The following is a 15,553-nucleotide window of genomic DNA, read 5'->3' as shown; positions in this document are numbered from 1 at the left end:
TAGAAACATCATTAAAAATATAAAATCCAGTTGCTTAAAAGAACGGGAGTAAGCCAGGGTAAATTTATTGAAAAATTAATAGTTATTAACAATTACCCTGTCATGAATGAGATGGTAAACATCTGCACATTTTCCCTACTTAACAAAATCAAATCTCTGTGTATCAAACAGTTCTCATAGCTACAAGCTGGACTAACTCCTTGCATTTCTGCCTTGAATGAAACAGGGAAGAACCTAACTTAAACCTCATGCTGACTCCATATATCTTCCATCAGGATAGGTAACAAGAGGCATAACAATTCTGTAAAATCTGAAATTGGAACCTATTTTCTACAGACAAACTTAATTTCTCAGCTCAGATCAGCATATTATTTCTCATCTTGGATATGAGTATGAAAGTGATGGCTTGCATTTCCACATCTTCTTGTGTGGAAAGATTTCAGAGCATTTTGTAACTAATTATATAGTATTATATAGTATACAATTACAATTATAAAGTATATAATTAAAAAATAATTTTTAAATGTTCCAGTAAGGTAGAAATATGTGAATTTTAAGACAGGAAATATTTGCATAAGTGCCAACTAATTCTAATTTCTTAACCTGAGAGACACAGATTAGCCTTCCTACCACAATGAATAACCATAAAATAATTAAATTTAAATTAGCCTTCCAGCACATACCTGATTAAGCACACTGAAAAAAGAAAATACACCTGAATGACAGACAACACTGGAATCCACCTTTGTTAAGGGCTGTATCATATTATAGAGCAGCCAGTTTAGAAGTATTCTAGATTGCTGCCGTGGCTAGAAGAGGTGTTCACTATCTCATTGGAGAATTAGAGAAACCAGAGATAAAAATCTGCACTCACTGATTTTGATTGTTTCTTAAGACACAGCTGCACATTTAGCACTACAACTACTTAAGCAGTATCTTCCCACACAGCCCTGGCCAGTAGTTGCTGCATTCATGTCACCTTTACCATTGACCTCGCACAACACCCAGTGCAGCTCTCTAAACGAGCAGAGAACCCATCTAGTCGGGAAAATTGCAGAAAGAAAGAAAAATGTTAGGTTTCAAGAGCGTTTGCTGTACAATTTGACCATGCTGTAGATGAGAAGAATACCAATAGCACTCCAGACACACTTTTCAGACCCAAGTACAAAGAATTCATCAGGTTTTTTTTGGGAGCTCTAATGCTGCCACACTCTTTTCTTTATGCTGCAAGTTGAGTAACTGAGAGCTGAAGCAAAACGCTCCAATTCTCTTTCATAATTTATGTATGGCAAGATAGGAGTCCTCTATTGAGCAAATACAGACCAAGCTACATCTGCACTAATGTGTAGAAAATATACAGAGATTTCATGACCTCCTCTATCTGATACCAAAGTACAGGAAGATAGGTTAGAGCTCCTAAACCCTCATTCATCAAAAATCTGGAAAGAAAGTCGCTTTGCTTGATTTCAGAAACAAAGATATCATTTCTTATTTTTTTAATACATGAAACTAAATTCAACAGTACAGATCCCTGACCTCTGCAATTCATTAGTTATGAATGCTGAACCAAATTGCAGACAGCAGGAAAGACATGAAAATATATTCAGTATCAAATATTTGTACAGATTAGCATGAATGACATTAAAAATCTTTTAAATATTTAAAATATGTCAAAAGGGGAAGCACTTGCAGAAGTTTTTGAATTCTTCAGTGAGCCATAAAGTATATGAGGCATTCATTGTTGGAATGAACTAAACAATCACATGCTTGCAGTTTCCATAGAAAATAAAAAACTGATCATTCTTAACACAGTTAAGACTTTCAAATCACAGCTCAAAAAGCAACACAGTGGTCAAGCACTTACCAGGTAAAAGGAAAAAAGCAGCTTAATGTTCACTCCACTGAGCAGCAGCACCTGGCACAGTGCCAGATCTTCTTCACATGACAAAGTACATCACTTTGCAGCCCTTATGAATATTGCAGCTGTATTTACTTTTTGGGTACTAAGGAAGCCAGAGAAGATCCTCTGTGCCAACTTGCTTTTTCTGAGCATTGTGCACATTTTACTAAGTTTGCTAATTATACCCGCAATAGATTCTGATTGAAAAACTTAAATTGTAGCTATAGGGACCAAAAAAAAAAAAAATCAAAAAAAATCCCAACAACCAGAAATTAAGGTCATCTTGCATCCTAGGATACAAACCAATGCCAAAAAATACTGAAGCTTAACTCCTAATGAGTTATTTTCTCCTAGGTCCCTTTCCGTAATCAGTATGTCAGCCATCATGAAGATGTGGTATTTTGGCATCCCGTCAAGTTCATAATCATGAACATCGGGGAGCTACTGTTTGTTTTTATACATCAAACACAAAGGGTTTTTTTTATATTCAGCTAAAAAACAGTCAGGATTTTGCCTTGTTATCACATACCAATGGTCCTACAAAATTTTGAAAGTAACTAAGATCAATGAATTACTTTTAATATCAATGCTCCTGTTCATTCTTCCCTGAGAAAAGAAAAACTGTAATATAGAACTTTTTATACTGAAAAATACATTGGAAATGAAAGGCAAGACAAAGTATAATCCAAATGAAACATTAATGGTAAAATGATGATGATATGTTAGTCTTATGCATTAATGCTATGTCATACTGCTTTACCCAACAATGCAAACTCACACTACTTAGCAGATCTCAATATTTTTGTGATACAAAAATTATTTTTGTAATACAAAAATTACACTTATCTTCAATAATGACTGAAAGCCTTCATCTTTCATATTGAAATGAAACTGGATAATACAAAACGACAAAAAGTCCCTGTTCTTTAGTGGCATTTTCATTACCTGTGACCCCTGATAATTGCCATCTTTATTTTATATACTGTAAGCAAGGGAAAATTTTATTATTTGCTAATTTCCAAAGAAATAATCTGACTATTTCTAGACCCCTTTTTGTCACATTAAAATCATTTAGGACAGTCAAAATTTTAATATGTGCTCCCAGTTTGAAATTCAGCTAGTACTGTGATTATAGGAATCCATTATTCTTAGCTTTAAATTAAGGAAAAAAATTTTTTTTCTAGATTTTATAATCCTATCTTTTTTCAAAAGAAAATCTCTGAGGAAGTGAATCTGTCTTCTAGAACATCCAAAGATGCTTTGTGCTCCAGATCTTAACCTGAATAACAGCTCCTTAAATATTCCCCTCTTATAATTGGGACAGTATTATCTTCCTCACAGAATATTCCCAACTCTATTCCTGGAAAAGATCCATTCTTATTCCCCAACTTGATTTTTCAAAACATTTTTAGGATGCTGTGTATAGCAGTATGACTAGCATATGCCTACCACCAGACTGTGCAGAGCAACTGAAAACGTTAAACGTTACAGATGACTGCTACAACGCAGTCACTTCTATGAAGTCAAGGCTTATTCACCTGCTCAGGTTGTGCTTTTGAGATGCGAATGACAGGGGGGAGCTTGCTGCCACAGGGAATGACAGGAAGCTGCCTACGGCCAGTTGAGCGGCAGGAGGAGGAGTGGCTCTCAGCTGACTGACTCCTGGGTAGAGCAGCCTCCCTCAGAGGGTCCGAGTGGATGGATAGATAGGCTATAGGGCTCATGGTGCGGAGGATGGGACTTGAAATTCTTGGAGTGGAGAAATGCAGCATATGACATGAGTTGAGCTGTGAGAACAACATGGCGGGGAAGAAAATAAGGTTGAATGTATTTTAATAATCCTTGTTTATGTCTCGCCTATATGCATTCCCTCAAAAACCATATTCACAACTCCCTAGGAGGCTGAAAGGTCATAATTTAAGAGGTGTCTTAAGTCTAATCTTCACATTTTCCACCATCCATTTTCAAAAATCCAGTATCAAAATCAAGAGTAATTATCATTTCCCTAGCTGGACTCTTCATTCACTCAGTCTTAGAATCATAGAATCATTTAGGTTGGAAAATAAAATCAGATTCTTTAAGTCCAACCTCTGCAACTATAATAACTGGTCAGTAACAATCTAGGGCTTGTAGGGCTTTAAATTTAATAAACTAACAGAGTCTGTTTCAAGGACATTGTGTACATCAGTTGATAACTGGCTAGTTGATCACTGGCTGATCCTTTCAAACACTTAGCACATCTGCACAACATCATATCTGTCTCTGAGATTACTACCTTTATAGCATATACACCCTTTGGAGGCTTTACAGTTGTGCCAATAGTAGCATACATTAAGAACTACGCCTGACAGGATTAATCAGTAAGGTTAATACTAAACAATTCTGACAAAATTTCCCAAATATGGGACCAAACTAGGAGGATTCACTGGCCTGGAGAATCAAGGAACAACTGCTTCATCTTGAACTACATTAATTAAAGCATTTAGATAAGAGGTAAGAAAAAAGAATAGGAACTGTAAACTCTTCCAAACTATTAATTTTAGACAAAGTACATTTTTAAATTGCTTATTGATGATTCTAATAAACCTATAGCTTTGATACACAAAGCTAAAATCCACTGCTTTTTTGCAAGACCTTTTCCAGTATTGAATAAATATCTGATGGTGACACACTTAAATACCTGTAAATGAGATTGCTATACATAGTTTGCAATTCTTTGTTCCAATTACAGTTAAAGAAAACCATGAAGAGTAGAGATAAGGAAATTTTCTGCAAGCTTCATACTTCATGAAGGTGACTTTTTGTTTCATACCACTGCAATTCTAACCTATATCCTTTGGAGAGCAAGCGCATCTAGCAAGCATTTCTGTTTCTATGAAAAAAGTATCTTTTAATTGTGTCAATACTAAAGCTTCAGTTCCCACAATGCATAGCTGACTTGCAACTGGAAAAAAAAGTATTTCCAGTGTCTCATAAAAGCAGCAAATGAGGAGACAAGATGCATGAAAATTTAATTACTTACAACTCAGAAATAAATAGATATTTAAGAGCAAGCTTTTGATAAAATACAACCTTGACATACAAAATTTCCATTTCAGCAATATTTCTAAATAACAAAAATAAATAGATTCACACAGTAAACCCTCTTTTATAACACACACACACACAGATATATATATACCTCTACATAAATTTGTGTTGTCAGCCAAGCGGGATCAAAGCAAACTGTTGTTTAATTTAAACCGAAAATGAAGATGGAAAGAGCTGTTACATGTTTAATTACTTCAAATCCATTATTTCTTATTTACTGAAATATCTGTTTGATAAATATATGTTGCAAGGTTTTGTGCAAGCACTGTATGGAGTTCTTTGCAATTCAATACACACAGAAAATTAATGAGGCTGTGGATCCATAACACACAAAGTCCAGCTCTAGCCTGTTAGTACCAGGTGTAGGAAAAGAAAACTAGAGCTGTATGATGCAAAGTGCTGCTCCAGTATAAATTCACTATTAGTGTAGATCAGCTCAAATTCTCTTGACAAATTACCTTCATACCAGTAGATATTACAGCAAATCACACACTGTCTGTCCTGCAGCCAAAGCTAACATAAAGTTATTAGTAAAGCATAAACTCAGCATGTATACCCTTAGCACGCTCTGAGTATTCAACGTGTATGTGATCATGTGCCCATAACTAAGCCAGATTAAACTGGTCTTTGCTGGTAGCACATAGAATCTGTATTGCAACTGGAAGGCCAAGACTGATAACATAAAAAATGCCTCTCTTACCTGCAGGCCTTTTTTCATAATAGACAGCATAATTTGATGTGATTCTTTATGCCTGAGACCTTCTCATCCCCAAGCCAATAACTTACACATTTTTCTCTCTTATTTTTTGTAGTTCAAGTCTCCTTTCTTAACTGGTGCAACTTTACACTTTTAATAGAATTCTGGTGCTGTGTATAACAGGTGAGAAGTGATATTATCAACAATTGCAGGAAGTCCACATACACAAACAATTTCAGGAAGAATATTTATCTACAAATGGAAGGACTGTAGACCAGAAATTTCTTTCCTCCAGAAGAAACTAAAACTGTGTGTGAGTGTATGAAATATTAGTTTCTCATACAGAAACATCCATACTAGTAGTTATTAAAACAGTGAGCAATAAAGCTCTGAAAGAAATGAAGAACAAAGAAGAATCACCAAAGTAAAAAGGAAATATTCAAAAAAAGACTTGACTTATGATAGAAAAAACTATTTTATGCATTCACCACTGAAGTAATTGCTTGCGTATTTAACAAACCTATCAAAATAAGCCCAAAAAGCAAAACCATACTTTCTTCTAAGTGACAGTGAAGCAGGTCAGTAGAATATATATACCCATATGGGAGGTATATTCATAAGCATGATGATCATGAATGCTGGCATCTCCTAGAGTTTCAAGCTGTCTGAAATGAGTGACTATTTCAGTAATTATAAGTTTCTAAACTACTACAATTTCAACATCTATTTTAACCCCTTTTAGTAACACACATTTGATTTATAGTCCTAAAATTAACATTCTTGGATCCAAGCCTACTATTAGTAACTGGTGCAATAGAATTAAATCAGCAGAAAAGTAAAGTATGACCTTTGCCTATTATTTTTATTGCCAGGAAGGTGCTACCTAGAAAAAAATACTAAAGAACAAGAACATCTTATGCACTACCAAGGACCACATTGAAAAAACAGTTTCAGGGTAAGTACTCTGAGAAAGAAAGAAAAGGATTCTACCAAACAGCTCCCTGAGGTCACCAGGACCTTTGAACAGAGAGAATGGCAGGAAGAAGAGGCATATACACGCACTTGCTCCCAGTGAAGTGACAAGAACACTCACCTATAAGAACTAGGTTCTAGTACCCATCATAGAGAATATTAAAGTATCCTTTATGAAGTGGAATACATCAATGAAGGCCAAAAAGAAAAACTCACCCTGAAATAGCCTCTTAGGCTTTGTGTGGCTTTCAAGGGCTAATGAGGTTAGATGGAACACTACCCCAAATTGCCATCACAGTTGGAGTAGACACAATGTAGAGGCACACTCTGTTCCTAGCTACTAAACTGGCTAAGTAATTTCTATTTTCTTTATTCTCAGGTCAGTTTATATTTTCTATTGTACATCATTCACCTTTGCAACACCAAGTTTCTTCCTGCCATTCATCTTGCACTCACAATACTACTTGCCCTTCCAGCATAACAAACTATATTAATTTCCCCCTTTTTTGATGTAATGACAAATGTTACTTATCTCCCTGCAAAGTCAGAGTAAAATATAATTTCACTCAAGTTTCTGCTTTAGCCAGTATTTCTTCCAGTGCATTTTATAGTAATTAACTTTGTTTGCAACCATTTCTGCTCCCATGTTCTGAAGCTTCTTCTTTTCAGACAAAGATATTGTCCATTTTTTGCACTGCAGTACGTAATATTCGCACCACCTCTACTTTTAGTTTAAAGTAAAACAGCTATTTCCCCCAAAAGAGCCACATTTGTATAAAGTGTACAATTGTATAGTGCATTTATTAGAAAATTACAAGCTGTTTTTAAGGGCTCTTGAAATAAAGACACTTGATAATTAGCATTTTTTACAGGACCGAGTGCCACTTTTTCTTGTTTGTTTTACTAAAACTGACCTTCAAATACAAAAACCAAACAACTTAAAAATTTAAAATAATTTTTCACCTTTAAAGGTTTCTAACCATCAAAAATTCTTTCAGGCATCTAATATTTCAAACTAAATCTCAAAAATCTGTGGTTTAACACAGTTCTATATTTTCTAATACACAAAACAAATATTCTATAAACTACATAATTTAAAGTGTGATGTCCAAATATGTCTTATGAAAAATATGATCTTGCCTTTTCCATGAGAATCTAGGCATAGTTGAAATTTTACTGTGCTGCTATAGTAAATTACATTGAGTAGTTCATTTTCACTATAAAGGATATTCCACACCTGATAATAAATGACTAGTTGGTGACAAGCTTCTTTTTCTAATGAGCTGGCAGTAACTTTCACAAAAAGTGGTGATACAAGAAGAAAAAATATAGCCAGGTTTCTTGGCTCAAGGGAACTTAAAAGAATTGACCTTTAGATCATAGATGTCACAATATCTACTTTAAAAAGGGGAGAAAAAAAACCATGAGGTGATTCCTAGCACTTAACCATTAATCTCACTTACTCCTTAAGTAAAGGCAAAGAAGTCTCTGTTTAGAAACAGTGACAGGAGAAAAAATTAAATGTTCAAAAACTGTGCAACAGAGAATTCTTCATAGAAGATGGAAAAAGAAAAACAAGGATATGCGACAAAAGCAAAGCAATCTGTTTTGGCAAAAAATATAGGAGTAAAGTAGGAGTTGCAAAAGTATTTTAGAAGTGAAAAGCATCAACACTTTATAAAAGGCAACAAGTTGTTTGTATAAGGGAACATTAGAAATTTCTGAAGTAACAGGAAGAAACAAAGTGAATTCCAGAAGCAAACACTGCAGGAATCATAGTGAGACGCCAGAGCAAGTAACTGTTTCTTTAATTTCAGCCACTTATGTTTTTCCTGGAGCACATGAAACACTGTAGCACAGTATTTTACATATTCAATTGCAATTTTATGTTTAAGTACTGCAAACATAATAAATATGTGTTTGCATGTGTTTGCATGTGTGTCTCTCACTGATTAGGAGCTTCTTTAGATACACAGATATATAGATAGATAACTCTTTGTTAAATGTGGCCAGTTTTGTGGATCACACCTGCAGAACAATTAGCACTTCCATGGGTGACTGCAAGCAGCTGTGTAACAGAATACGGAAGATCAGCCTTCAAGAATCAAGTCCCATACCTGCTGAAACTAGGAATTTCTGCTACACCCCCTTTACCACTTCCTCTTACAATTCTGAATGAAGAAGAGGTTTTCTTACCGGAGTGAGTGCTCCTTCTGCTTGAGCTTCCATAGGACTTGTAGGGGTAGCTGCAAGAAGCTGTCCTGCAGCTCCAGACAGAAGTTCCAGTTTATCTGTAAGCTGTTCAGATGCAGCAGGATGACATTCCATGTCGAGAACAAACTCCACACCTGAAGTTTGATTCTTGGCATGGACATTGTTTCCTGCCCAACCGCCCTCTTTGGACTGCTCTTCTGGAAGGGACTCCTCTAGAACTTGTAGTACCTCTGGCTCTTCATCTGAGGGACTTCCATTCATTTTGTGCCCTAAAGCCTCATTTGTCCTGAAGTCCTGCAAGTCCCGTTCCTTATCTATTATCACCCATTCCTTAGAATCAACCTCCTGCCTGCAGGAGCTTAGGTTAACAGCTACAAATCCATTGCTTATAATACCATCAGCATGGTCAGGAGAATTAGCTGACACAGGCTTTGAAGCATCTGGAAGATACTCTTCATCGTAGTGCCAAACATGGTCCGTGCGGGCAGTCGCGGGAGCAGGAAGAGATGTTTTCTGAGAAAGAGGAGGAACAGCAGCAACAGGAGTCTCTGCCACTTTCAAGTCTTTCTGCTTCTTCTCCAAACTTAGAGAAAAGAAGTTAATATCTGAATTAGTTAAGAATTAATTAAATCATTTAAGTTACATTTGAGTGTTTTCAGAAGAAGAAAATTAGGTTTATATAAAAATTTGTTGTCATATTCTAGAACAGCCTACAATGGTTCAAAGACCCACAATTTGAGACAAATAAGTATAATGTCAAGTAAATATGGATGGTCTTAGAAATGTACATTTTAAATTTTAGTTGTAATGCATCACATTGTATTATAAATATAATTACCAGAAAGGAGAATTGTGAGAGAAAAAAACTCAGACGTGAAGTTACCACAAATTTCCAGTGTACTTAATTTGTTACAAAGCAGAGACTCAAAGAGGAACAGAAGAAACAGATGACTCCTGCAGCAGTTATTATATGCTTTCAAGAAGAATGTTATTTATTGCTTTGATTGATTCCTTACTTATGTTTTGCATAATTTGCTTCATGAAACAAATTCAAATTCCTAGCTCCCCTATGAAGTATTCAGGAAGATTTTGCCACTGTCATCACCCCAGCTCTCTTCTATTGTCCCCACTCAGCCTCTGCCTTTCAGTCAGATTTCACTGTGTCCCTCTCCCCTTATTCTTTCTAGACACAGGCAAACTGAATCCATTTTCATATATCTGTCTCTTCTCTACCTTCAAATTATATTTTAAGTTCTCTGTCTTCCACCAAGATTTTTTTATGTTGGTGTAAAACGTTTGGACATAACTAAGCCTGCTGCATGCAGGTAGATTTCTAACTTCTTCACTCCACTTCCTGTAAACTTCCCTTCTCATGTCATATAGCCTAATCTCATGCTACCTCTATTGAGCACCTGATGTCAACTTTCTTATTCAGGATGATTTGTACAGACTGTCAAGAGCATGCCACCGAAGAAAATCTTAGTGAATACTAGGGTTACAACCACTAAGTCTTGAAATAAAAAAATCCCAGGTGTTGGAGTCCAACTTCAACCGTATTCAAGCAGTAATCATTTTCTAAAGTAGCTAACAAGTAGTGGAATCCATTAATTGAGCAATATTATGAAAAATACTTTGCAGTAACTCAGTACAGATAACAGTATCCTAATCACATATCCTTAAAAGATCCTAGCAAAATGATAACATAATTTCTTTACCAGGTCTCAAGAAACTTATCAGTGTCAGGCTTAGACTCCAAGGTCATACGCTTCTCCAGTTCAAAGCTGTGAATGGAGCGCAACTTTCGCACCAGTGGAACATCTCTGTCTAACTGGGTGGTCTCTGAGCGAACTCGAATTGGAGAACCAAGACTTGGGGCATTTAGCATTCCATTCCCTGGTCCATGGCTGTTTTCTTCCTCTGTGGCAGCCTGTGCAAAATGTAAAGTAAAAATGTAACTCGCTAGGAGTGGCAAAACAAGAGGAAGACAAGGTACTACATGGTAAAGACCCCCAAAGTTTTTAGAATGTGAAAAGCCAATTTGTATTTGGAATGGTCCTTAAGTTCATGCCATAGTTAAGTTATGAGTTTAGATATACTCTTCAGCACACATATACAGCAGACAAAATACCGGCAATATATTGGTTCTGGGTAAGTCTGAGAACAGGAGTATCAAAGACACAGCAATACAGTTACATTTACTCTGATACTTCAAACCCATCTCTGATATTTTCTTCAGTAATAGTCTGAAACCTAGCATTTGGTAGCATTTTTGGTCTGCTTTACAGTCAAGTGCTCTTATTAAAGAGAAGCTAGCTTCCAGGCTGTCTTTCTGATTCTCTGGAGCATGTAACACTGTTATACACTAAATCTACTAAATATTTCTGTGACTTTAACCTATGTTTTAACCCAACTGCATTCTATCTTAATAATGACTGAACATGATTTAGAATAATAACTGAACATGATTTAAATCATGATCATCCTTGGTTTCTACAGGTGTAACAGAAAGTACCTTTGTTTGAACTAGAACAATCTCCTTTCTCTCTCTTTGGTAAAAACAAACAAACAAACAAGCACATTTGAAAGCAGGCACCATGCCTTGGTCTTTCTCACAATACATCTGTTTTCATAGCAAATAATGAGTAACAGCTTCAAAACTAGACAGCCCTCCTACATAAAGAACATTTTAGTAGCAGATCTGTTTTCATGTCGAAAATACTGTTATATTAAGAAAGAGGCAATATATGTCCAAGTATGAAACACAGTGATTGTGAGTAAGGAAGACAGGAACCAATTCTCAGCAATCACTTCTGAAAATAAAGCAGTATTCTCTTCTAAAGACCAGCCAATGAACTTCTGAATCAGTACAAAGGTATCACATCTTATGGAGACAAAACCACCAAGTGAATTAAATGGATACTGCCATTCACACTGATGATTTGTTGACTGGAGAACATTAAAATCTTTTTTTGCACATTTCGAATCTAGCTTCTACACATGCAAGATGCAGGAAAATTGCTTTGATTTCACTCAGTGAGCAGGAATGAAGATCATGTGTGAAGAAAACAAATAGGAGTAAACTACAGAGTCTCAAATTATCAGCAAGCTATTAATAATAAAGACCTGATAAAGTGACACAAGGCTCAAAAATCTGTCTGCTTTTTTCAGTATATAAAATGTGTTATCTCTACCATAAATCATTTTCTTAGGTCATTCTGGCTAATCAGTATAAGTACAACTGCCTTATTAATTATATCTTATGTGCACTACAAGAACATGATGCTGTTCAAAGATGGTCTTCACAATACAGATTTGAAAGTACCTTACAGATCCCCAGTTTTATTTTGTTTCTGTTTGCATCCATTTCTTCCCAAACATCTTTTTCCTGAGGACGCTGATGTCCAGGGGATCCAGGTATTTTCTCTGGTGATACACCAACAGGAATAACATTCTCTCCATCACTGAGCTGTTCATCAGGGAATACTTCATCTGTATTTTCCCGCAGCAAATCTCCTGGGATAGGAGTGGCATTGGCAATTCTACAAAAGTAGTTTAAAAAAAAAAATCAGAAAATTAAAAATTTTTATACTCTCATGTGTTTACAGAAATTATTTTCTATTTTAAAAGAAAGAAACAAGCAAAAACTTACAAAGAAAATCACGTTTCTGCAGAAAAATAAATCTTGGAAATTATTTAATATAACACCTCCAGCTTCCTGGCTTTCACAATTTATTTAATTTAGGTACATAACAAAATATGCAAATAAAAAAATACTATCACATAGAAGTTGTTTATTTGAATGTTTGTGAAGCCAATTCTGAGAAAATTTGCTACAGATCATGTCCAGGCTTAACTTCTCTCCTGATTCTTCTCTATGTATTCTTCTATTCAAAAAAATTAATGGCCCCCATAAACACTTCTTCCATTCATCCATAAACACCTCTTATATTCTTCAGTCCCCTGAGATGAGTATGGGTACTATTGAACATCACATCTTGTCCAATTTACTTCATTGCAGAATGTCTCATACAACATATTAAATATTATTTCAAACACAACCAAAATCTACTTCCAAATTTCTCATAAAGATCCAGTCATTTTTCAAACTCATAAAGGAAATTGCAGCTAGAATTTTATTTCAAGATTACAGAAAACAATGGGTTTATTTCCAGGCAGTTAAATTTCCAGGCACTTAAACTCAGGACACATTATTTAGTTTCACAAAATACAATTTAGCAAAGGATGGATGAGCAAATTTACATGCAATTTCCTGGAGTACTATTTTTATTGCTGTAATTTTAGGACTGCAGTGCTGATCTTTCAGGATAGTATAAACTGGAACCCTAAAAAAGGAAATATTTCAAATGCTCCCAAACCTCCCTTCCTCTATGCATTCAAACTCCTGCAGCAAAAACCTGTATTATGGAGATAATTTCCCTTTGGTAGGAAGCCCCTCTGTGGCTGCCACTGAAGAGACCACACGGTGCATACCCAATTGCAGCCGGCGTAAGACGAGTGTGCAACTGAGGGGTGGTTGAAGTTGTTGTTGTTGTCAGAGAACCATCAGTTCCACTCTTCTCCCAGTCAAAAGGGTCACTTTCAATAACCCCAAATGTTTTCATGCTGTTGTCAAACACAGACATGAGAAGCTGAAAATAAAGAAAAAAATTAATAAGCTTGATTTTGTCTAAGAGACCAAGTAATTAAGAAATATCCTCCTGTAATACTGAAAACAACATTAAAGAGTTTTTTCTATTAAACACTTCTCATTTTTTCAAGATTTTGAGGCCAAAACATATAAAATTACATTTTATTGAAACGGAAAAAAAATCCACCCACATCTGTGTTTTTAAGAGGCATGAGACAAAGATACACCATAGACTTGAGCAGAAAGACAGAAATACACAGAGAACCATAACTACATTGCTGCAGAATACCATACAATGGCTCTCTAGCACAGGAAGAGAAAATACTACATTTGGTAACACCATGAAACCTAGGAAATGAATGAGATGTAGGAAAGGATACTGATCTGCTAATTCATACCTTTCTGTATTAAGAACCATAAATCGTTTACTTCATATAATGCTGACATTTATACTATATAAATGTCTAAGTGTTCAATTCCCATTTTATGCTATGAAAAAGCCTTTAGTAAATTTGTGACCATGACAGAGAAAAAAATGGCATCACTTTCCTCTCTCTGTGAAATAAACTTTGTCTCATTCTAGTAGCTTATGGGAAGTCTGTGTCCATATTATTCTCTTACTCTGTAGCATTTTTAAGTTTTTTTTTTCCCTAGAAGCTAAAAATCTGGGGTTTCTTCCAATCCAGGATGCTGAAAATTCTTCCACACTCTCCTTTGCCATACCCTTTGGCAACTTGAAATAGATGGAAAGTTTGGATCATTTCTCTTGTATAGAGTGGTCTCACCCATGTAATTTTTAGTCTCAAGAACTTTCTGTGTGCCACCTGTCCCAGTCATTTCTGTAATCCTACTGAAGAGCACAAAGCCATAGTTCACTCTGTCCCTTATGTACTGTGTTTAATTCTTCTCCTCCTCTAAACATTAAGTAGTATCTCTGAAGTAATTTTTAAAGTAATTCTCTTTTAAATCTTTTCAACAATTTCTGCTATAAGCCAAATGCAAACTCAAATGCTTATTGATATCAGGAGGCTGAGGCACTGTATGCACAAATACCTGAAAAAAATAAACATCTGATATTGCCAAATCAAACATGGCTTCTTGACCTGGTGATAAACATTTCAGACTACAAACTCTTCAAAGCAGGGATATACATACATTCTTGTTCCAGTGCCCACCCAGAAATACAAGGAATATAAAAGGTAGGAATAACACCACTGCAAACACAAGTTAAGAGAGACCAGAATTTAAAAGAGCGTTCTCACTGCTCTAAATAAAACCACCCTGTTCTGATCTAAAGCATATGAGCAAGACTGTATTGTAAGGCTCAGGCTGTAGCTATACATCTGCAAATGTTCCATGAATAGGATTGTAAATTACTGGGCTCGCTCTATCATGGAAAAACTCTGTCCTGGTATCTTGTTAATTGCTGAGTGTATGTGCTGTGTTAGATACAAACAGACCACAGAAAAGGATTTACAGAAATATTTCTGTCTATATGCTTTATCATTCAGATTCTGCAATGTAAAATGTATTTAGCAGTCTATAACCATAGGAAAAAAATCTGATACATCTTTATAACTAGGCACACAAAACATCGAAAATTTTTTCCTCACTTAATTGTAAACTATAGGATAAATTTCATGGAAATTTGTAATGGAGAAGAGGAAAAAAAATCAACGTATTTATTATTCAGCAATACTGAATATTTTTTGTATTTGTAATACTTTTTTTTAACATTCAAATTTTTTCACAAAAATTTTATTTATTTGTTTTGCAAATATGCAGAATCATATACCAGTAGATTTAGAGAAATCCACTTACAACAGGAAATCAGTTATTCCTTGAGATTTTCAGCTCTTATTTCAATTCCTATATATCTTGATTTCTTTGTTCTACCAAGCAAAGTAGAGAAGTTGCTCTCATTAAAGTTACAATACCAGAATTAGTCAGATTTATTTATTCAGTTGAACCAATTACACTTGAACACCAACAGAAACTCATTCCTTCTGATTTCGCTGATTTAGGGAGTTGA

At 35.3% G+C, this 15,553-nt stretch overlaps 1 protein-coding gene across 3 annotated transcripts in view; it reads right to left on the bottom strand.

Annotated features, from left to right (window-relative positions):
- TTBK2 (tau tubulin kinase 2) overlaps window positions 1-15,553 on the bottom strand; it is an 80,329-nt gene that overhangs the window by 16,194 nt on the left and 48,582 nt on the right. For 2 of the 3 annotated variants that reach the window (XM_031055700.1, XM_031055701.1), the window contains exons 10-14: window positions 13,365-13,522; window positions 12,196-12,412; window positions 10,589-10,800; window positions 8,856-9,456; window positions 3,439-3,687 (exon numbers count right to left, since the gene is read on the bottom strand). In XM_031055700.1, the coding sequence (XP_030911560.1) occupies window positions 3,439-3,687; window positions 8,856-9,456; window positions 10,589-10,800; window positions 12,196-12,412; window positions 13,365-13,522 (1,437 nt within the window). The remainder of the gene's footprint in view (window positions 1-3,438; window positions 3,688-8,855; window positions 9,457-10,588; window positions 10,801-12,195; window positions 12,413-13,364; window positions 13,523-15,553) is intronic. The other variant, XM_005419395.2, reaches the window with a different exon arrangement.

Source organism: Geospiza fortis, unplaced genomic scaffold (assembly GCF_000277835.1).
Source record: "Geospiza fortis unplaced genomic scaffold, GeoFor_1.0 scaffold66, whole genome shotgun sequence".
Classification (NCBI taxonomy): Eukaryota; Metazoa; Chordata; class Aves; order Passeriformes; family Thraupidae; genus Geospiza; species Geospiza fortis.
The sequence above is the reverse complement of the archived record's forward strand: the minus strand, read 5'-3'. Positions and strand labels throughout refer to the sequence as shown.